General features: G+C 50.0%; 1 protein-coding gene across 1 annotated transcript in view; it reads left to right on the top strand.

The window, feature by feature from the left end:
• Nucleotides 1-21,814, top strand: part of FSTL4 (follistatin like 4) — a 442,827-nt gene that overhangs the window by 204,396 nt on the left and 216,617 nt on the right. Inside the window, exon 4 of the mRNA XM_057541639.1 lies at nt 653-901. Coding sequence (XP_057397622.1) covers nt 653-901 — 249 coding nt within the window. The remainder of the gene's footprint in view (nt 1-652; nt 902-21,814) is intronic.

Below are 21,814 nucleotides of genomic sequence, written 5' to 3'. Positions count from 1 at the left end.
TTATGTCCTAGCGAACTGTATTCTCCTCAGGGAGGTCAACTTCTGGCCTCCCTGCCTTGGCTGCCCCCCGGTCCTGAACGCTTCAGAGTACCATTTTCTCCTTACTCCACACTTACTCCCTAGACCCCACCACGGCTCCCCAGTGCCTAACATATCAGACCAAAATGCCTCTGCTTGGCTGTCTGAGTCTATAAGGCAGAACCACGCCTTGCTACCCTTATCCCCCCAACCCATATCCCCCCAACCCACACCGTCTCCTCCCAGAGACAGGCAAATGCTCCCTGTGCTGTGGTTACGGGAGCCTTGGCTCAAGCCCTCTGTCCCTTGGAAAGCCCTCCTCCGCTCAGTCAGCAGGGTCCATCGGTACTTTGCCAGCTCCATGTGGCCCTCTGTTTACTCCTCCCTTCCAGGATGGGCAGGGGTTGTGTCTGAGATGTTTGGCGAGAGCCAGCCAGAAAACCTGGGCTCTACACGGCAGGGCACTGCTCGTAGCACCCCCGCCAGAGGGGCAGGGGCTCCATGGGGCGCCCGAGCCCCCGGGCTTCAGCTTCACAGACTCTGCTCACCACAGCCTGAAAGAGCCACACAGATGGCCCGTGCCACACACCCCTGAGTGCTCACGGCTGACCTTCTGTGTTTGTGTGCCTGGCAGGGCTTTCCGGCCACCGTGGGCTGCCGGCCTCCTGCAGGAAGAAGTTCTGCAGCCGCGGGAGCAGGTGCACGCTCAGCAGGGAGACGGGGGAGCCCAAGTGCCGGTGCCTGGAGGCCTGCAGTCCCAGCTACGTGCCCGTGTGTGGCTCCGACGGGAGGGTTTACGAAAACCACTGTGAGCTCCACCGTGCTGCTTGCCTGCTGGGGAAGAAGATTGTCATCGTCCGCAGCAAGGACTGTTTCCTTAAAGGTAGGAAGACGGCTCCCTGCCTCTATGCTCGTGGGTTTTGTCATGGATTTTCTAATGCCCTTCTGACAAATGACCTGGGTGCTGCGTCTTACAGGTTAAATGTGTTTTTAAAAAAAGAGAAAGAGGAAAGAGCCTTAACAGCATAGCAGCAGCAGCGTTTCAGTGATGCGTGTTCGTTTGTGTCCACCTCCAGAGGCCCCTGCCCTTAGAGGAAGGCCCTGGGAGAGCAGAAGCCAGGGAGGCCCACGAAGCCCTGGGCTGGTGCAGAGCATGTGTCCAGTAGGAACCAGGCTGAAAGGCACTGCCCAGGTCTCTTGCGCAGGGTGGGCCCTGCCAGGTGGCGGCAGAGAGCATGTTGGCCCCTCTGGACAGTGTCTCGTGAATCAGGAGACCATGCTGTGTGTAGAATGTGGCCAGATGGACCCCGCAGTCCAGTGGTTCCCAGTATGGTGGGCACTCCAGCTCTGGCCTAGAGCGGTCACCTGGCCTGTCCAGAACACCTCTGAGCAAGATGAGGAAGGCCCTGCAAGGACTTCAGAACGTGTCCGTGGAGTTGGGGCCAAAGGGTTCATGCCCTCTGCTGGGCTTGAGTGAGACGGGCAGTGCCAGCTCCCAATGGATGGTAAGAGCCTCAAGGGCAGAGCCCGTGGCTCTTGGTGCACGAATATAGTCTCAGCACGTGGCTCAAGGCCTTGCACCAAGACGTCAACAACTCACAGATGCTCAAGAATATGAGAGTTAGACCACAAATTCCCATGTCCATGCGGCCCCGATGAATAGTGCATGCCACAGCCTGTAGAAATATTTGTGATGCTGAACCCAAATGGCCACACATGAATAAATTAGACGATGTGAGATGGCAGAAGCAGCACTTGGGCAGGTGGGAACAGGCCCACTGGCCCGAGCCGGGGGATGCTGGAGGTGGGGAGCCCACGTGGGGCTGCATGAGGTCCGAGACCTGCTGTGGGGCAGGGCCGGGAGGGGAGGAGAAAGCCTGGATGGAGCCCTGCAGCAGAGTGCTGGTGACACTGGCAGAAAAGGGCTTCTGTGTGGTCACAGCTGGGAGCCTGGGTGCCCAGAGGGAAGGGCAGAGCTCCGGTCTCACTTGCACCGGCGCCAGGACCATGTGGCAGAAGGATTCATGGTGGAGGAGTCCAGGTCTGTGGGCCTTCTGCACCCCGAGAAAGGGCAGCTTTCCCACCTCATCCACGGGCCCTGGCAGCGGGGTCCTGGAGCAGGCGGGTCTCTGGAAAGTTGAGTTTATCTTGTGATGGGAAGCATCTTGGCCCCTTTCATGGCCATGCTTATGACACAGATGCTGACGTGCTTTAGAAGTCATGAGGCCCAATGTGGAATCAAGACAAAATGAGGCCAGGAAAAATGTCCGAGGCCTGGAAGCCCTGCCCAGCCCAGGCCTGCCGATGCCTCAGCAGCCGTGAGCACTAAAACACTTGACCACTTGCTCCAGCCTTATTGGCCATGTTGAATTTTATAGACTGACGTTCCATTCTCCGGTTTCCAGTATCCCCCAACTTGCATCTTTCTAAAGGTTTTTATTTCTGCATCAGAGTGTGCACGGCCTCCCTCACCATCGGTTATTCAAACAGCATTTCTTAGGTCACGTGAGGGAAAATCACCCACCACAAAACCTGCCGCGGTGAAGGGTGCCAGGGGAGAGCTGGAGAGCGTGTGGGAGGGGCAGGCAGATTAGGTCTTGGTTCTGCTTCGTGCTGATTGAATTTATCCACCGAATCCTTCTGATTCGTTGGGTTTTTTACCGATTTTGTGAATTCCCACCCACTTGAATGGCAGACAGAGCCGCTCTGCAAAAGATCCCTTTTCGGTGGAAAGGGGTACCTGCAAAGTCCCAGAGGGACCTGGGTTTGCAGCCCAGCTCTGTGACCTTGGGTTCATGACTCCGCCTCTCTGGGCCTTTTCCTCAGCTGTAAAAGGGGCTATTGGCAGTTCCCACCTGCTCCGTGGAGAAAAGTAAAGGAGATGCAGCACAGAGACCACTTAGTGTGGGCCGGGTATGTTACACGTGTTGGGTATTAATGACACCTGTTGTCATCATTTATCTAATTCAGTGTGGCCTCAGGCCTGGAGCAGAGAGGTGCACAAGCTGTGAGGGGAATGCAGAGGCAGGAACAAGGGTTCTGACCAGCAGGTCTTGGGCCCGGATGACTTGCAGGTAGATGGAGAGTGGGAGAGGAAGGTGCTAAGAGTCAGGCCCTCAGGCTATCCTGGAGATGCGCACCAGGGGCTACGGCTCCCCCGTCTGCAACCCTGGCCCCATCTGGACCCCACGGAGAAGGCTTCACTGCCTCTGGTTCAGTATCAGCTCCAGTTCCTAGGCAGGAGGCCAGCCAGCCTCTCCTTCTCTAGCGTTTCCATAGGGAATGCCCAGCAAGCAGTAGAGACCTCTTCACTGGTCCCAGGGTCTTGGAGGGCGTGGAGGCAGCCAGGCCTAGGAGGGTGCTTTGGGAGCTCACTTCTCCACCTTCGCCAGAACCATGGCTCCAGTGGGGAGCGGGCGGTAATGGACTGACAGAGGGCTGGGGGGCAGGCAGGATGGGATTCTTGGGAAAAAGGCTGGTGGGTATAAAGGACAGCTTCCTTCAGTCCTCACCCCAAGATGGCAGCAGAGTATTTAGTGCCATCTTGAGCTCCATTGATGATAATTTGTCTTTCATCCCAAATTTCCAGGGAGTTGTTGATCCAGGAAACTTAAAAACACCTTTTTCCCATGCAAACAAAAATTCTAAAATCATAATGTTTCACTGTCTTTTCCTACCAGCTTTACAAAAAGAAGTTATGACTTCACTCTCTCGGGCTTTCTCTGCCCCCAGAAGTCACTATATTAGGACCGTCCTTATGGGGTCGGAGCACGTAGAGCGAGGGGTGGGGGGGACGGGGACGTGGTGGTGGGTTCCTAGGCGAGGCCACCGCAGTTCAGAGCACTCGCTCTGCCATCAGAGCCCCTGAGCCCTCACTGGGGTGCAGAGGCGGTTCTCAGGGGTACTGCCTGGGGACATGACACTAACCCCTCTGCCAGGGAGGAGAGGCAGCATTCGAAGCCCATGTGCAAGAAAACTTGTGGTATCACATTCCTGTTGCTATGGCAATGGGATACTGTGAATACAGAATGAAATACAACATCATTTAGGGATCATTAGCTGGTGAGAAAATCAAAACTAACCTCAGCAGCCCTGCTTCAGCGGGTGTTGGCAGCTTCCATACCAGCAGTCCTGACATCCCAAGCAGGGTCTCACTTGCTGAAAGTCAGGGGGACAAGGGAGGTGGGATACGGCCTCTCCTTCTCCTTGGGGCAAAATTAGAGTCACATTTGTCCTCGGTACCAAATATTACCAATGAACACCAAGATAGTAGGTGGATTTCTCTGTACCTTTAACTTCTTCTAGAGTTTGTGTCTTAAAAGTTATCTTGTGACATGGCATTCCTATTTGTGTACTAGCTGACACTTTTTAAATGATTTTTCTGACTCAGTTCTGAATTCACGCTTTATCTCCTACACTGTTGGAGAAGACAAGCTTGCCACTCAGCTATCACTCACCATGCCTGGCTTGTATTATCCCAGATGATAGTGTCATAGTTGGGCAGTTTTCCAAACAAACCATGAAATTATGGAAGAAAGAAGCTTGTTAGGGTTTCAGTTCTAAACAGGCCATTAAGCTTCCTCATCCTGCATGGAATTTGTAGGTACGCTTTGGTGCTTCAGAGGGGAATTGCCAGGCTTATGAAATCAGAGGAAATAATTGCCACTTTTTATTTTAAAAATTAAACATACTATAGGCTCACTAATAAACCTTTTTTTCTTAAGTGTTACTAAACACAGGAATAAAAACCCAAACTTCTATTACAAGTTAGCAGAGCAGATAGATCTTGCTGCCAAAGACTTCTTTTCTTCTTTTGGGTATTTAGTTGTTGTTACTTCGCATCTTACTGCTTCAGAAACGTAAATTGAGTCCCATGCCTCCAGGGCATTTCCACACTTCGACAAGTCTCCTCTGCCCTGCCAGGGAGAGCTACTCACATTCCCAGCTGTATCCGCCCAGCCCCAGAGAGACTCGGCATCCCACGGTGTGGGAGCAGCGGGTGCAGGGCCGTGTTGGTGGTGGCAGGCATCCTAGGGGATTTGGCTTCACCCTGCTGGAGCGGTCCCTACAGCAGGGAGGTGCTGGGGCCTGCGGAGAGGCCCATGCTGACGGAGCAGGTGGCAGAGGACCAAAGGCACCGGCCTTAGGTCAGCCGTGGGGCCATTCCACACCGCCTTGGAGAAGGCACATAAGCTCTGTCTCACTTACTGCATCTGTAAGATGGGAATGATGATAGCGCTTACCTCATGGTGTCGCGAGCATAGAATGAGCAGTGCCAGTCACATCATGAATGCTCTTCTCTAAGCAGTGTCAGCAGCACTCCAGAGGATGGTGTTGTCATTGCAAACATCAGGGCACAGTCGAGAGGCAGACACAGGAGGCTGTAAGAACCCTGCCCACATGTGACCACGCTGGATATGGGCTTAGAGGTCAGGGGTCTGGATGTTCTGTGAACAAGGGGAGAGAAGAACATCTGTCCTCCATGTGTATTTAACGAATGACTGGATTTGACCTCCAAATGATCAAACTTCTATCACCTTCTCCAACTGTCTTTTTTTTTTCTAATTAGAGTAAAATTACTTTACAGTGTTGTGTTACTTTCTGCTGTACAATGAAGTAAACCAGCTATATGCATACCTACATCCCCTCCCTCTTCAACCTCCCTCCCCTGCTTTCCCCCCATCTAGGTCATCCCAGAGCACTGAGCTGAGCTCCCTGAGCTATACAGCAGGTTCGCACTAGCTATCTCTTTTACACATGGTAGTGTATTTATGTCAAACCTAATCTCCCAGTTCATCCCAGCCTCCCCTTCCCACCCTGTGTCCACATACCTGTTCTCTACATCTGCGTCTCTATTCCTGCCCTATAAGTAGGCCTTGCTTTTTGAAAAGAGATGCAGTGAGTCATCCAAGTTCACCCCGTGAGCTAGTAGAGATGGAAGAGAGGAACCAAGATCTCCTGATTCCAGGGCTAGAGGAAGTTTCTGGAATGCATGGAAGGCTCTCAGGAACTGTCAGCTGAGCCCGAGGGAGGGATTGGTCCACCAGAGGATGAGAAGGGGAATGTCTGGGGAGGGAGCTGGAGAAGAGACATTTGAGGTGAATCTTAAAAGGTGAGTGAGGGCATCCTAGGGTGTAGACGGGACAGAGCAGGTGATTCAGATGCAGGTCCTGGGGGCGGGGCGGGGGGGGGATGGTGACGGAGACTACGGGAGAATGCAGACAAGTGGGTAAGCGTGAGGCCTGTGTGCCAACCTAGGTAATCTGAACTCAAGCTGACTGAGTGTCAGATAAGATAGTCCAGCTTTCCCGTTTCCCAGATGGGAACCCGGAGGCCCCGAGACGGCGAGTACCTGCCCCAAGTTCCACAGGCTCTGCCACTACAGCCCACCCTTCATAATCACCCCCAGCTTTGGGGCTCTTTTTAATTCGGTCCCAGCAAGGCATGTTCACAGCAGATGCGACTGCATTATCCTTTTCCCCCAGGAGACTTTGTGGAGGGAGGACTCAGGAGCCATGGTCAGTGGAAAGGCCTCTGCTGCTGGGCGGGGCCTCCGTGCTGTGCAGGTCAGCAAGAGGCCCAGCTGGGAGCTTCTCCAGGAGAGCTGGCTCAGTCATCCCGAACCCACAGGGCCTCTGCACACCAGAGCACCAGACCACTTCCTCTCCCCTGAGGAAGGAGTGGGAAACTCAGCATCTCCCAAAGCTGCCAGAGGAGCCTGGAGATGAAGCCGCAGAGCCTCTGGGGCATGCCCACTGTTAGCTTGCTCTGGCCTCTGGGCACTGGCCTCTACTTTCTCTCCAGCCCCTCACCTGTTTCCGGTTTCTTCCAATTGTCCTTCCACTCCTGGCCCCACCTGCATTCTGTCCAAAGGCCGCTGCTGCTTCCCCAGCCCTTGCAAAGGAATCTCTCTGTACCCTTCCTGTCCTTCACTTTGAGCTCCACACAGGGGGATGTGGCCATTTGCCACCAAGCTGTCTAGCTTCAGAGATATTGGGTTTTTTTTTTTTAATTTTATTGAAGTTTAGTTGATCTACAATGTCATGTGTACAACAAAGTGACTCAGTTATACATCTGTATATTCTTTTTCATATTCTTTTCCACTATGGTTTATCACAGAATATTTAATATAGTTCCCTGTGCTATACAGTAGAACCTTGTTGTTCATCCATCCTGTATATACTAGTTTGCATCTGCTCATCCCAAACTCCCAGTCCTTCCCTCCCCCATCCCACTCCCCCTTGGCAACCACAAGTCTGTTCTCTATATTTGTGGGTCTATTTTTGTCTCATAGATATTCATTTGTGTAGTATTTTAGATTCCACATATAAGTGATATATGGTATTTGTCTTTCTCTTTCTGACTTACTTCACTTAGTATGATAATCTCTAGTTACATCCATGTTGCTGCAAATGGCATTATTTCATTCTTTTTTATGGCTGAGTAGTATTCCATTGTATATATGTACCACATCTTCTTTATCCATTCATCTGTCAATGGACATTTAGGCTGTTTCTGTGTCTTGGCTATTGTAAATAGTGCTGCTATGAACATAGGGGTGCATGTATCTTTTTGAATTATAGTTTTGCCTGGATACATGCCCAGGAATGGGATTGCTGGATCATATGGCAATTCTATTTTCAGTTTTTGAGGAACCTCCATACTGTTCTCCATAGTGGCTACACCAATTTACATTCCCACCAACAGTGTAGGAAGGTTCCCTTTTCTCCACACCCCCTCCAGCATTTATTATTTGTAGACTTTTTAATGATGGCCATTCTGACTTGTGTGAGGTGGCACCTCATTGTTGTTTTGATTTGCATTTCTCTAATAATTAGAGATGATGAGCATCTTTTCATGTGCCTATTGAACGTCTATATGTCTTCTTTGGAGAAATGTCTATTTAGGTCTTCTGCCCATTTTTCAATTGGGTTGTTTGTTTTTTCGTTATTGAATTGTAGGAGCTGTTTGTATATTTTGGAAATTAAACCCTTGTCGGTCGCATCATTTGCAAATATTTCCTCCCAGTCCATAGGTTGTCTTTTCATTTTGTTTATGGTTTCCTTTGCTGTGCAAAAGCTTATAAGTTTGATTAGATCCCATTTGTTTATTTTTGTTTTTATTTCTATTGCCTTGGGAGACTGACCAAAGAAAACATTGGTGCAATTTATGTCAGAGAATGTTTTGCCTGTGTTCTCTTCTAGGAGCTTTATGGTGTCATGTCTTGTATTTCAGTCTTTAAGCCATTTTGAGTTTATTTTTATGTATGATGTGAAGGTGTGTTCTAGCTTCATTGATTTACATGCAGCTGTCCAGCTTTCCCAACACCACTTGCTGAAGAGATAGAGATGTTGTTGAATGTCCACTGGGTGCCAAGGCTGTGCAGGACCTGAGGGTACCAGTATGATCAGGATGCCAGGCCTGACATTATGGAATTAGCAGCCAAAAAAAGGTCGGGGTCTAGTCCCCAGCACCCCCACTCTCTGGGCCACTGTGTGGGGCTGCTCTAGCCAGAGACACCCCAAGATCTCAAGGACCAATGGGAGTCTTCACGGACCGTCTCCTTCTTGCAGCCTCCTCCGTAGCTTCTGCCGTCATCAGTGCGTCACCAACAGCCTTCCAGCACAGTGGCCTTCAGGTCGCAGTCATCCCATTTATAGTATCTGCTTCCAGGATCAAGAAGCATGACTTAAACATGTGTCCCCTCTGGATATTTCCTCTAGGTTTTATGCAAGACAATGTCCTGACATGAGCACCCTGCAAGTACGCAAGAATGCTGTCAGTTCAGCACGTGTGGTGTGCTTCACAGAACCACCACACTTTAAATACATTCCAGTAATTAAAAATTGCTAATAAGTTATTGAGCTGAGAAAGTCTCGCACTGCACTGATTTCACTTATGGAAACGGGTTGCAGTCTCTGAAGCCCCCCACAATGTTCCCTGTTCTTTCCCAGCACCCACTCCCTCTTATTCCAGCCCCTCCTTCTCTGTGTCTACTGACAGGCTCACACTCTTTCACCCTATAGTGCAAAGAGCTGGCTTCATCCCAGCATCCCTCAAGGTACCATTTCACCTCTCCCCTCCTTCTCTCCCAGGCACCTGAAGCCTTGCCTGCGCTGGCCGCCTCCGCTTTCCCAGCTCCCTGGCGCTCTGCCCACCAAGGTCTGTGCCTGGCTCTTGTCCCCATTGAGAACACCGTATCCTTGTAAATGCCAAGTCCAGGTGGCACTTTCCAGGTCTGGTCTTACTACATCCGTCCTACATGGGTGTCCATCAGTCTTCCTGGTCCAGCCCCTGCCCCTCTGACTCTTCACAGGCCCCCTAGTTGTTCTCCCAGCTCCTGGTCAGATATTTCTTCAAACCCACCTTCCATGTGGCTTTAAGAGTGAACCCTCCAAGAGGTAACTCTGACCACGTGCTCTCCTGCTTGAACCCTTTCACCCGTTCATCCAAAGAATATACACTTCCTATGAGTCGGGTCTACTCTGGGCACTGGGAATACAGCAGTGCACAAACAGACAGCTTTCCTGCCCTCGTGGAGCGTACAGTCTTCCGGGGGAGACAGTAAACAGGAGATGAGGTGTCTTAGGTGGTGACAAGTGCCAGAGAAGAGGAAGACAGGGAAAGAAGTTAGTGAGAACATCTAACATGAGAAGTGACTTTTGAGCAAAGGCCTGAAGGAGGCTTGGAGGTCAGGGAGGGAGGCATTTGAATATCCGGGGCAAGAGCATCCCAGAGGAAGAAATAGCAGATGCAAAGACCCTGGTGTGAGAGGTCTCCTGGTACTTTTGGAGATCAAAAAGGGGACCAGGGTTGCTGGAGCAGAGTGCAGAAAGGGAGAGACATCCAAGAGGTGAAGGGACAGATCATCCAGGTAGGGCCTTGTCAGCACTGAAAGCCCAAACTCTTAGCCACTGTGCTATGTTTTCTTTCTAATTTCCACCACCCTCACCCAGGGATGGCCTTGAGGGGACCTCCCTCTTCATCACCACCCCAGAAAGCTTGAGGGGTGTGCTGTGGGCTGGAAAAGACGACCTGTCCAGGAGCTCATCACCAAGGATTTCTAGGTTCACGCTTTAACTGAGATAAACCTATAGGGCCCAGGGGATTTCCTGCATAAGCCCCAAGCTGCCCAAGGTGCCATCAGAACTTCTAGAAAGAGCAGCATCGTCCCTCTGTTACAACTTCTTGTTAGCTTGCGTGTCCTCCCACTATCTTGGATGTCCTTATGAGTGGGGAAATGTGATTTGTCTTTCTATTCTTTGCTTATTGGAGATGTTCCATTCATTTCTTAGATGAATGCACAAATTGATGATTATGTGTTATAGGGTTCACACAGTCCCATAGAGGGCCCCACATGAGAGGATGGGAAGCCCTAGCTGGAGGCCCACCATGCAACACAAATCACAGGGTCCCAGCAAAGGAGGTGATAGATTCATAAGTAGGACCCTGCTCAAAGGGGGAGTGGGGGGAGCACATCCGTGGGTGTTGAGGGAGCATGAGGAAGGAGGAAGTGGGGTGAGGGGGTGACATGGAGTCTTCTGCCCCCCAAGCTTCCCCGCAGGAGGCTGCCCAAGGAAGGCCCTGCGTGGAGAGGAGGGAGACCCTTGGTTCAGGCTGCTTAGCACCATTTAATGGAACTAAGGCCAAAACTTGGGAGGCTTTGGATGATGATCAGGAGTCAAATGTTTAGTTACTAGAGCGAGAAGTTGATTTGGGACTTCTTTAAGGTTCTCCCCTATTGCACCTTCAATTAAGATCAAGGCCCCCGTGTAGCAGCCGCTAAATGACACCACATACTGAATCTCTGTGCTCAAGCAGTTTATTTAATTATCTGTGTGACAAACTCAGCAGCTGTCAGGCCAGCCACAACTCAAATATGTTGACTCTGGGTCCCTGCCTGACAGTATTTCCTGCTTACTGACAGGCTGAAGGCAAGGGCTTTCTCTCTCTTCTGTACACAGGGAGTCCCTTTCAGGTTCTTCTGTTCCCTGATGGCATAAGGTGTTAAAGGGGCCAGTGGCTGGGAAGACAGTGGGTACATGAGTCCAGCGAGGCCTGCAGGTCAGCCTGCAGTTCTTGGTTCTCAACCCCCTGACTCACCTGCAGCCCCTGTGGCTGGCATGGGTGCCCAGACTCTCTGCCTGCTTTTCTGGACAGGGAAGCAATGTACCAGTTTGGGCCATCTTTTTCTCCAAAGAGAGGGAGGTACACTTATCACTGTGCCAAATTAACTGAAATAAAGCAGGGAAGTTTGGAGGTGGAACAGACCCACAGAGTGACCCAGGGAGAGGTAGGTGATGGCTAATCTCCCCCAGCAGAGCAGGCTTATCAAATGCATGAATAAGGAGATGCAACACTCAGCCTGTGGAGGTGAGCCCCCACCTGGGACAGCCAAGGGGCAGAGCTACAGAACGCTGGGGCCCAGCCCTCTGCAGCATCCTGGGGCTCAGGAACCGCCCGTTTTCCTATCGTGGGTGGACTTGTGCCGGGCCCTGTGCCACATGCCACGGAAGAGCAGGGCCCAGACATGGGGTGTTCTTGAAGCTAATGAGAGCAGAGCTTCACAGTGACTCCCAGACTTGGGCAGCCGGTCCCCGCGAGCCCTGCCCTCTGCCTTGATTCTTCTTGTGCTCACTTCTGCTTTGATGTGTTCCAATCCCTCATTAATGAAGGTAAGCAGAGTGAATCTACTTTCAGAAATCTCCCCTAAATGAAAGTAGTAGACTCACTCTGCTTGCAGGTAATTAAAATCACCAGATGCAGTGAACTCTGTCCACTTGTTATAAGCAGGGTGTGTGTGTTGTGTGTTTCTCTCTGCAGCGGGAGGAAAGAGCTCATCCAGTGACCTGGCAGATATGTCTGTTTACTTGTCTTCCTTAGGGAATTGTGTTCCACTGTCTGTCCCTTAGTCCTTTCCTGCCCACTATGGTCAGCTGAGGTGTGGCCCACAGGCCTGTCTCCGGTGGACCAGCAAATGCCTCTGCGAGCCCCACATGCTGCTTTCATTCTGCCTGGCTGAGTTCTCTGATCCTCTACCCATACCTCTCTCTCTCCCTGTCTCTTGTGTGTGTAGCTCACTTAATCATTCCTGTTTCCATTAAAATATAGCAAGTTCAAGGTCTTTTTTATGGGCTTAGCAGAGACCTTCGCTTCACCCAGTCAGATGGAGCTTGTGCCCACCCAGCTCTGCATGGGCCCTCGTAGCTGAGGTTGTAAATTTCTCCCCCACCTGAGCCCGTCCAGTGATTTCAGGAACCCAGGGGTTGATGGGTCTGATAGCAGAAGCTTTTCCCGGTAGGGGGTAATGGGCAGGAAAGAGGGACTGAGGATGAGCTCTTTGCCAAGCTGCAGAAGGAAGAAAACCCCAGAGTGAGGAAGGCATTTCAAAGTGGGACACCCAGGGACACCAGGATAGCAGTGGAGGTGGTGGCAGGAAGGGTCAGTGACGCATCGTCCCAATTATTTAGAGAGTGAGCTTGTGAGTTCTCCTTTCCCCCCATGAACAAAACCAGATTTTCAAGGATGTCTCTCAACTATGTGGCCACAAGTGTTGGTTACAGGGAAGTTACAACCCTTCAGTGGTATTTAGTGGCAGTGACATGCAGGTAGCCGTAACTCCACAGTCTGGACCATCCCGCCAGGGCCGGGATGCGAGCCAACGGCAGTGAAGCCTGCACAGACCTGTTTGAACGTGATAGAGAGGTTGGCACATTCACACACACTCTTGTTTTACACCCACGTCTGTCTCCACGTGGACGTGTGCCATGACCAGTGAGGTGAGCACGCTGCACAGAAAGGAAGTCCCGCTCCCTGCCACGGATCCACCGCGGGCTCTGCTCAACAGGAGGAGGGGACGCTCGTGTCTCCCGTGCCTCCCCGCATCTCCCCCTCACCTGTGTGCCTGCTCACCCCCACCACACCCCACCCCTGCCAAACTATAGCAGCGTGAAGGTCTTGTTTACATGCCAGGCTTCTCTCAGGAAACACTCTACTCACAGGTTTGTTTTTCTTTAATTGAAGTATAGTTGGTTTACAATGTTGTGTTAGTTTCAGGTGTACAGCAAAGTGATTCAGATATATATATAAGTGTGTGTGTTCTGCTTTTAATTCTTTTCCATTATAGGTTATTACAAGATACTGAATATAGTTCCCTGTGCTATACAGTAAATCAGTAAATCATTGTTTATCTATTTTATATATGGAAGTGTGCATCTATTAATCCCATACTCCCAATATATTCCTCCCCCCTCTCCACTTTGGTTAACCATAAATTTGTTTTCTGTGTCTGTCTGCTCACAGTTTTAAAGGAACAAACTTTGCATTTTAAAAAGTTTTGTGGCTCTCAGGGCAAACAGTTGTGGGTATCAGGAAGACCTAATGAGAACGGGCATCTGTAGAGAAAGAAGGCAGAGTCCGCTGCTGGGAAATGTGGTTTCTCTCCTGTGAGAAACGCCGACAGGAGCCCATGTACTCATTGAGAGAAACAGTTGGTGGGAAACAAGATGCACCCTTGAACGTGCCTGTCTAGAAGGCTGGGGAAGAAGTAACTCGAAGTGAAGGCTCCGCCGGCCTTCCTTTGGGTGCAGCTCCACAGGGACTCAGTTGGCTGCGATTACAATCATCAAAATTTGCAGCAAATTATTGTGATTTTACGCTTCTCACCCTTTTGAAGAGACCAGAGATTTGGCTTGGAATGGAAGGCAGGGTAATAGCTAATGCAAGAAGCTCATGCAGTGTGCCGGGCCCAAGGCTGGGTACTTTATTCACTCTTTCTCATCAACCCCACACGGCCCTCCCGGATACGGACTATTAGTATTCCTACTTGGCAGATGAGGAAACCGAGGCTCAGAGAGGTTTAGTGACCTGCCCAAGACTAGCCAGCTGGTGAGGGGGAGAGCTGCACTTCAGAGTCACGTCTCTGACTTTTTTTTTTTTTTAATTAATTAATTTATTTTTGGCTGTGTTGGGTCTTCGTTTCTGTGCGAGGGCTTTCTCTAGTTGCGGCAAGCAGGGGCCACTCTTCATCGCGGTGCGCAGGCTTCTCACTATCGTGGCCTCTCGTTGCGTAGCACAGGCTCCAGACGCGCAGGCTCAGTAGTTGTGGCTCACGGGCCTAGTTGCTCCGCGGCATGTGGGATCTTCCCAGACCAGGGCTCAAACCCGTGTCCCCTGCATTGGCAGGCAGATTCTCAACCACTGCGCCACCAAGGAAGCCCACGTCTCTGACTTTTTGATTTTAAATGTTACATATTGTCTTAGCGCCTACTGCTGTACTGCATCTCTTATACCTATAGTGATTTTTACAATTAACAAAAGGAAATAAGCTCTGGAAATCACTGGACTTTTAAAGCACTCAGTGACTGTTGCTCACCATCGTGGCAGATGGTGCCTGTGTCCACGTTCTGTTCTGAAGGAGGGATTTTTCACACATGCAGCTGACGGGCACCTTGCTGTTAGCCACTCTTGTCTCAACAAAGAAATGGTGATTTTTTTTTTTTAAACGTTTCTTCCTTTGCAGTCTTTGCTCCTTCTCCTATGCCTTCTGCATATGTGCTGATTTTTATAAATAAAAAAGGACAGAGACTTTGCTGTGAGCCCCACCCAGTCTAACCGTGGGTCAGGATGAGCTGGGAACTGCGTGTGTTCTCCTCGGAGGTGCCCAGTGGACAGAGTGGGCTTGGGGCCAAGCCGCCGACCAGGCCTGCTGACTCGGCCTCCCACTGCGGCCCCAGGCGGGGTCCTGGGAGGACCAGGAACCTGTGGGATGGCCCGAGATGGTGTCCATGGAGAAGGGGATCAGAGCGGGTGTGATCAGGGAAAGCGCAGCATCACGCAGGATTTACAAGCAGCACCAAGGTGTGCCCTGACTTCATCCCACATGTTTGCTCTCGTTCCTGGGGCAAGTAAAGCAGTGGCCTGTTTTCAACATTACGTGGACCAAGGTTCACTCTTAGGCTTCAGGATTGTTTAAAAAAAATCTGTGGTTCTTATATCTGGCCATTCATGACTTGGCAGGTCTCAACAACTCAGCGTTTCATTTATTTCACAAGCGCTGTGGGCCAGGCCCAGTTTAGGGGCTGGGGACTCAGGAGGAGCGTGAAGTGGCCCCTGCCTGTGGGGAGCTCCTAGTGGAGATGCATGTAAACCAGGGTGGGGAGCACCATGGTGGAGCACCTCCAGCCTCTTATGGAAGGAACCGGGAGGCCTCCTGGAGGAGGTGCCATCTGGGCTGAGAACTGAACGATGGGTAGAAATGGGTTAGTCAAAGAGGAAGGGAAAGGGCCTTTTAGGCCAAGGGTTGGGGTGTGAAGCCAATATGGGGAGCCACAAGCCACCTGCTGTTTCTCCAAATATGAAGTTCAAGGTGGGAGAAAGCAGCAAGAGCTGAATCTGGGGAGGGGCTTTGGCCAATTCTGGGCTAGACCTTGAACTTCAGGTTAAGGGGATGGGGGCTTTCTTTTGCAGGCAGGATTTGGGGGTTTTAAACAGTCTGGCTGGTGTTTAGAAAGATCACCCAGCATTGCCACGGGGAGCAGCTTGGGGCAGGGCCCAGCGAGGAGGCATTTGACGCATGCAGCAGAGAGATGTGGGAGCCTGAGTTAAGGGAGTAGACAGACTGGGGAACTCTTCAGGAGAAATCAGTTTGTCAGGACCAGGGACTGGTTGAACACCCTGGGAGAAGGAGGTGGGAGCGACGTCGAGGCTCGTGGCCTGGATGGAGCGCATGCCTTTTCCACTGAGATGGGGACGCAGGAGCGGAAGCTTTGTGAGTGGTAGACTCACCCCGTCTGCTGTGGATGTGGGGAGTCTAAGGCCCTGCAGGAAGGCTGGGGAAAGAGGGACTCAGTTTCTATAAAAGCCTGCCCTCTAGACTTCAGCCATTCCTTCCTAAAGAGGCTTTCAAACATTTTGGGGATGGCAGAGTCAGCCCTGCCTCCTACCCTTACTGCATTAGTCGGGGCTCTCCAGAGACACAGAACCAGTAGGATGTGTTTAGAGGGAGAAAGAGATTTTTTATACGGAATTAGCTCATGTGGTTATGGAGGCTGAGAAGTCCCAAATCTGCAGGACGGGCCAGCAGGCTGGAGACCCAGAAGGAGCCAGCATTCCATCGCGAATCTGAAGGTCATCTGCTGGAGAATTCTGTCTTACTTGAGGGAGAGTTGGTCTTTTGTTCTATTCAGGCCTTCAACTGATTGGATGAGGCCCACCCACATTGTGGAAGGCCATCTGCTTTGCTCAGTTCACTGGTTTAAATTTTAATCACATCCAGAACACCCTTACAGAAATACCCAGAATAATGTTTGATCACCTATCAGGGTGCTGTTGCCCAGCCAAGTTGACACATAAAACTAAGCACTATCTACTCACCCCAGGGTTGTTCTAACTGCCTTCGTCAGACCTTAGCCAGTCCTCGTCTAACTGTAAGTGTAGGCCATCGCTGGGTAGGTCTGCATGAGGTTCTTCGATCCACAGAACTAAGCATCCCATCTGGACCAGGCCCTGAACAGCCATGCGGACATGCTGGCCCTTTGTCAGGGGCGCACCCCATTGCCACTCCATCTAGAGAGCAGGACGTGAGTCAGGAAGGACGCACTGCTTAGATGTCCAGTGAGAGTTGTGCTTCCCCCACCCTGGGGCTCAGTCCCTGACCCTGGGCTGCAGATGGAGGGTTGACTCTCGGGGTCATTGCACCTGCTTCCCCTGAATTGCAGCCCAGCCCTCACCCCCACCCAGCACCCAGGAGATCCACCAACGGGGGGTGTGGCACTCACCCCAGAAGGCCCCACCCTCCTGCACCCACCAACCTTAGAGGTGCTTTCTGCCAATGGCTGTTTTCCCAGTCAAGTTCTTCTCTCCCACAAGCTTAATAGTTTAAACAATAGCTGTCTGAAATTATACTTAAACACTCAAATGATATAAGATACAAACTTGAGAGGAGAAAAATCAAAGGGGAGCAAAGGCGTCAAATTTCTCGGAACACAGGGAAGATGTACACGTGGCGGGAGATGGTGGCAGGACACAAAGGCTGCTGATTAAATCCTAACGTGGCTCTGTTCCAAGGATACCTTTGTCTGGAACCGCACACCTCAGCCAGCAAGCTGCCAGGTTCAGAGAAACAGGAATCAAAGTATTTAATCAGCTGCCTTGGTTGACTGGTTGACGGTAGCGTTGCGGGGAGAACAGGGAGGTGCGGTACCTCCTGGATATGAAGGCGGCAGCAGGAGACCCGCCTCTTAATAAGACAGTGACCAATTAACAGAGCAAATGTTTGAGGTGTCCCCGCCGAATGATGGGATGCCTTTTCTTCTCCCAGAGCCCCCTGGGGGCCAGCCAGTCAGACAGGCAGGTACATGACTTAAGTTAATTGGAGAAAAACTCCTTCCAGGGAAGTGAGCACTGGCTTGTCATTTATCGGGACCGAAGTTTGTTTTTGACAAGTATCTTTGCCTGTCCTGGGACAAGGCATGTCCTTCAGATAGGCTCCCCGTCCCTACCACACACCACCATGGAGACTGTGTGATTGGGTTTCTCACCAGGGGATCACAGAGCCAGAGGGCAAGGCTGCGAATCTGGGAAGCCAGGAGAATTTTGCAGTACAGGTGCCCGGTGCACCTGGTCCGTGGTCCGTGAGAGGGTAGCTCTCCTCCCCTGTCCAGGCCGAGTCTGGAGAGCCCCTGCCAGGACCCTGCTGGGGTCTGGGATCCCGGGATGACCAGGAAGGGGTGCAGGATGTGGGCCACAGGAGAGGCTGGGACGCAGGACGTTGGAAGCTCAGGGGAGGGCAAAGTCAGGGTGGGCTAGGCTCGCTCTGACGGGGAGGAGGTGGGCATGCCAAGGGAGAGGCTGACTCCCGAGTGGGCCGAGGAGTAGATTTCAGTAACGGCCCCGTGGGCACATGGACCCCCACCAGCTGAAGTCGGAGGCCAGTTAAGAGGCGGGGGAAGCTGACTGCACATTCCCCAGGCAGGCGCAGTCCCCCCTTCTCTCTCTCCTCCCCGCTGCCCCCTCTCCCATCTTCTCACCTCGCCCTTTCTGCTTTCCCTCTCCGCCCCTCTCCCCAGGAAGTGTGGCTTGAGTGTGCCCACACATACCTAAAACAAGCGGCTGGAAAATTACCTGTTTCTCAGTGAACTGGGTGTCACCAGTAGCTTTAATGACTTAAGCAGTTTCACTGGCGTTTAGACACAGTTGAAATACGGAATTGTCCACCCTCCCCTGGACGTCATCACCCAGCGTGGGGTGGGGGATGGGACCCCTTCCGTCTGCCTCTCCTGGTGTGTGAATGGCGGCGACTCCATATGAGCCAGCAAGGTTGTCTTTTGTTAGAGGACTCCTTCTCCCCAGCTTTTCCATCACAGTCTAGGTTATAAATAAGTGACTAACTCAACAATCAAGTGAGTAATTTCTCAGGGTTCTTGCCTCCAGTTTAAAGAGGGAGGAGGAGGGGATGATGGGAACTAACAGTCAGGCTGGTGGGTGGGAATTATTCCCGCTTGTGAAGCGGAGACCAAGGCTCCGAGGTGTACTTCACACCGCACCCCACAGCCAGTCAGCACAGCAAGTCACACGGACCCCCCGCAGCACCGGCGCCCCCGTCATCGCTGATGGGGAAGGGGGTGTGGTGAGTGAGCACAACTACGGCTGGGCTGTTCTCCGGAGTCCCCTCACTCACAGGTCAGTCGAAGTCGTGTGTGAGACCACATCTACAAGCGGACATGTATCCTTCCATGAGAACGCGTTCGCAGATGGGAGTGCGTCGGAGGAAATTAAACAGCGTTCCCCTTCACGTCTTGGTCCCACTCTACTACTAGGGAAAATCCAACGGCGGCTGTAAATCCCAAAAACAGAACATAAGGGCTAATGGGTTTAAGGCTAAAATTCATCTCTCCGTAGCCTCGGAAGGAAACAGTCTCCTTACACGTCATTTCAGTACCTCCTGGTTATTATATCTAGGTTTCACTTTTGCCCACCAGGTATCCTACATACGCAAACAGAAATGATGAAGCCATGAAAAGAAGCTGTTCTTTTAAGTTTCGTGTCAGAGCAGTTTGAAACTTTTAGCATAACAAAAGCAATTACATTAATCATACACAAATTGCTTCCTAGTGACCAAATTTTACATTCCTGAAACCTTCAAGTGTTTAAGAATAGCCACAAAATTAACATTTTAGGGACAGGACTAAAAGACTTCCCAGTGTCTTTCAAGGTTTCTGCCCTGGGCCTGGGTATGGGCCTGGTTTAACAAGCGTGAGTGTATAAAGCCTAAATGTTCCTCTTTAGCCCTTGGCACGATAGTGATCAATTAATTAGGAGGTAATAGGTAACATCATCCCTCCGCTGAACTGTAGAGACCAGATGCGCCTTGCTCAGTGCTGTATCCTGGGCACCTGGCATGGACTAAGCATGCCATAAACACATGCTCAGGAGAGGGAGGGAAAGCAGGGGAGGGACTGGACGGAAGCAAGCCTGGTTTTCACCTTGGTCAGTAGAACAGCAAACAGTTGATGATTTCAAAGCTGAGAAGGACAGAGGAAACCTCAATGAACAGCACTCAGTCTGTTACTCACATGGCAGCGTCACCTACAGCAGGATGTGCTCAGGCCAGAGAAGTGTTCCAAGGTCATGCCCTCTCCCACAGGCACACCTCTTCCTCCAGGGTCGGGCTCCATGAGGCTTGGCGATCCCCTGCACGTAGATGTGCCCATGTGCAGTGCTGACCTGCCGGCACATTCAAAGGAGTGGAAGGGAAGCCACTTGTTGAAAACGGAATGGTTTTCTTCATTTTTTATGATGAAATATGACATGCAGACAGAAGAGGATACAAAATGTATGTTTGCAATTTAAAAAAACCTTGAGAAGAGCCATGTTTTAGGAATTAGGCTATGCTTTAGAAACACCCCCTCTCTCCTGCCCCCCACCAAACTCACATCTTCCTCCCTGCCCTAGAGGTGTGTGCTATCCTCTCTGCCTTCTGTGATCATCATGTTCTGGCTTTTCTTTATAGTTGTCTCACCTAAATATGTGTTGAGACATGGTTTGCTTTTTCCCAGTTTTGAACCTCATATAAACGGAACTGCATTGTAGATGTTCTGTTTTGATTTGCTGCCCTCACATGACATCGTTATCTGTAAGACTCATCCATGTTGAGTACAGCTGTAGCTTGTTTGTTTGTGTTGCTGAAAACCCCTTATATGAACGTATCACCGTTTATCCATCCTACTGCTGACAGCCAGCATCAGTTCCCACTCGGGGCTGTTCTAGGCAATGCCACTGGAATCATTCTCATAAATGTCTTCCACTGTGCACATGCAAGAGCTTTTCTAGTGTATATCCCTGGGCAGTATGCTTCTTTAGCCTTACTGGATATTGTCATACTGTCTTCCAAAATTGTTGACCAGTTTACCCTGAAAACAGCAGGGTATGAGAGCTCCTGCCCTTCCCACTGACACTTGTGACAGCTAAACATGTTTAATTTTTGCTAGTCTGGGGGGTATGAAATGCTATCTCATTGTGGTTTTAACTGAGACTTTTTTCTAATCACCAATAAGACTAAGCATCATTTCATTTGTTTATTATCCATTTTGATTTCCTCTTCTCTCAAGGACCTGCTCGAGTTTTCTGTTCATTTTTCCATTCAGTTGTTTGTCTTTTTTTAAATTCATTTGTAAGAGTTCTTCCTATACTCTGGATACTTATTCTTTGTTGATTATGTTTATTACAAACATATTCTTCCAATGGTGGCTTGACTTTTCACTCTGTCTTGTTTTCTTCTTAAGGATGGAAGTTCTTCATGTTAATATAGTTGAATTTATCAAATTTTCCTTCATATTGCAATATATAAATGTATCAAGTCAACATGTACCATTTAAACATACACAGTGTTATATGTCAATTATATCTCAATTAAAAAAAAATACTTTTCCATCATGGTTAGTGGATTTTATGCTTTTTTAAATAAATCCTTCCCTGCCCCCCTACATTATTCTATATCATTATTATAGTGCTGCTTTTTACATTTAGTTTTTTTAATATAATAGTTTTATTGAGATATAATTCACATACTATTCAATTCATTATATAAAGTATACAATTCAATAATTTTTAAAATATCCCAAGAGTTATGCAAACATCACTATAAACAATTTTAAAACATCTTCCTCCCCTCCAAAAAGAAACCCTGAACCACTAGCAGTCAGTCCTCATTTCTCCCATCCCACCTGTAACCCTCCCAGCCCGAGCAAACACGGTAATCTACTTTCCGCCTCTACATACTTGCCTATTCTAGACATTTGAGGGAATATATGGTCTTTCATGATTGGCTTCCTTCACTTAGTATCGTGTTTTCAAGATTCACCTACATTGTAGCATATATAAGTACCTCATTCCTTTTTATTGCCAAATAGAATTCCATTGCATGGATACACTAAATTGTATTCATTTATCAGTTGAGAAACATTTGGGTCATTTCCCCTTTGGGGCTGTTATAAATATGCTGCTATAAAGATTTGTGTACAAGTTTTTGTGTGGATATATATATGTTATCATTTCTCTTGGGTGTTTACATAGGAGTAGAGTTGCTGGGTCATATCTGAATTCTGTGTTCAACCTTTTGAGGAACTGCCAAAATGTTTTCCAAAGTGACTGCACCATGTTACATTCCCACCAGCAGTGCATGAGGGTTCCCATTTCTCTATATCTTTGCCAATGATTGCTATTATCTGTCTTTTTAATTACAGTCTTCCAAGCAGGTGTGAAGTGGTATCTCATGTGTTTTGATTTGCATTTCCTT

The sequence above is a fragment of the Balaenoptera acutorostrata genome, chromosome 2 (assembly GCF_949987535.1).
Source record: "Balaenoptera acutorostrata chromosome 2, mBalAcu1.1, whole genome shotgun sequence".
NCBI classification, from domain to species: Eukaryota; Metazoa; Chordata; class Mammalia; order Artiodactyla; family Balaenopteridae; genus Balaenoptera; species Balaenoptera acutorostrata.
This window is presented reverse-complemented; position numbering and strand designations above follow the sequence as displayed.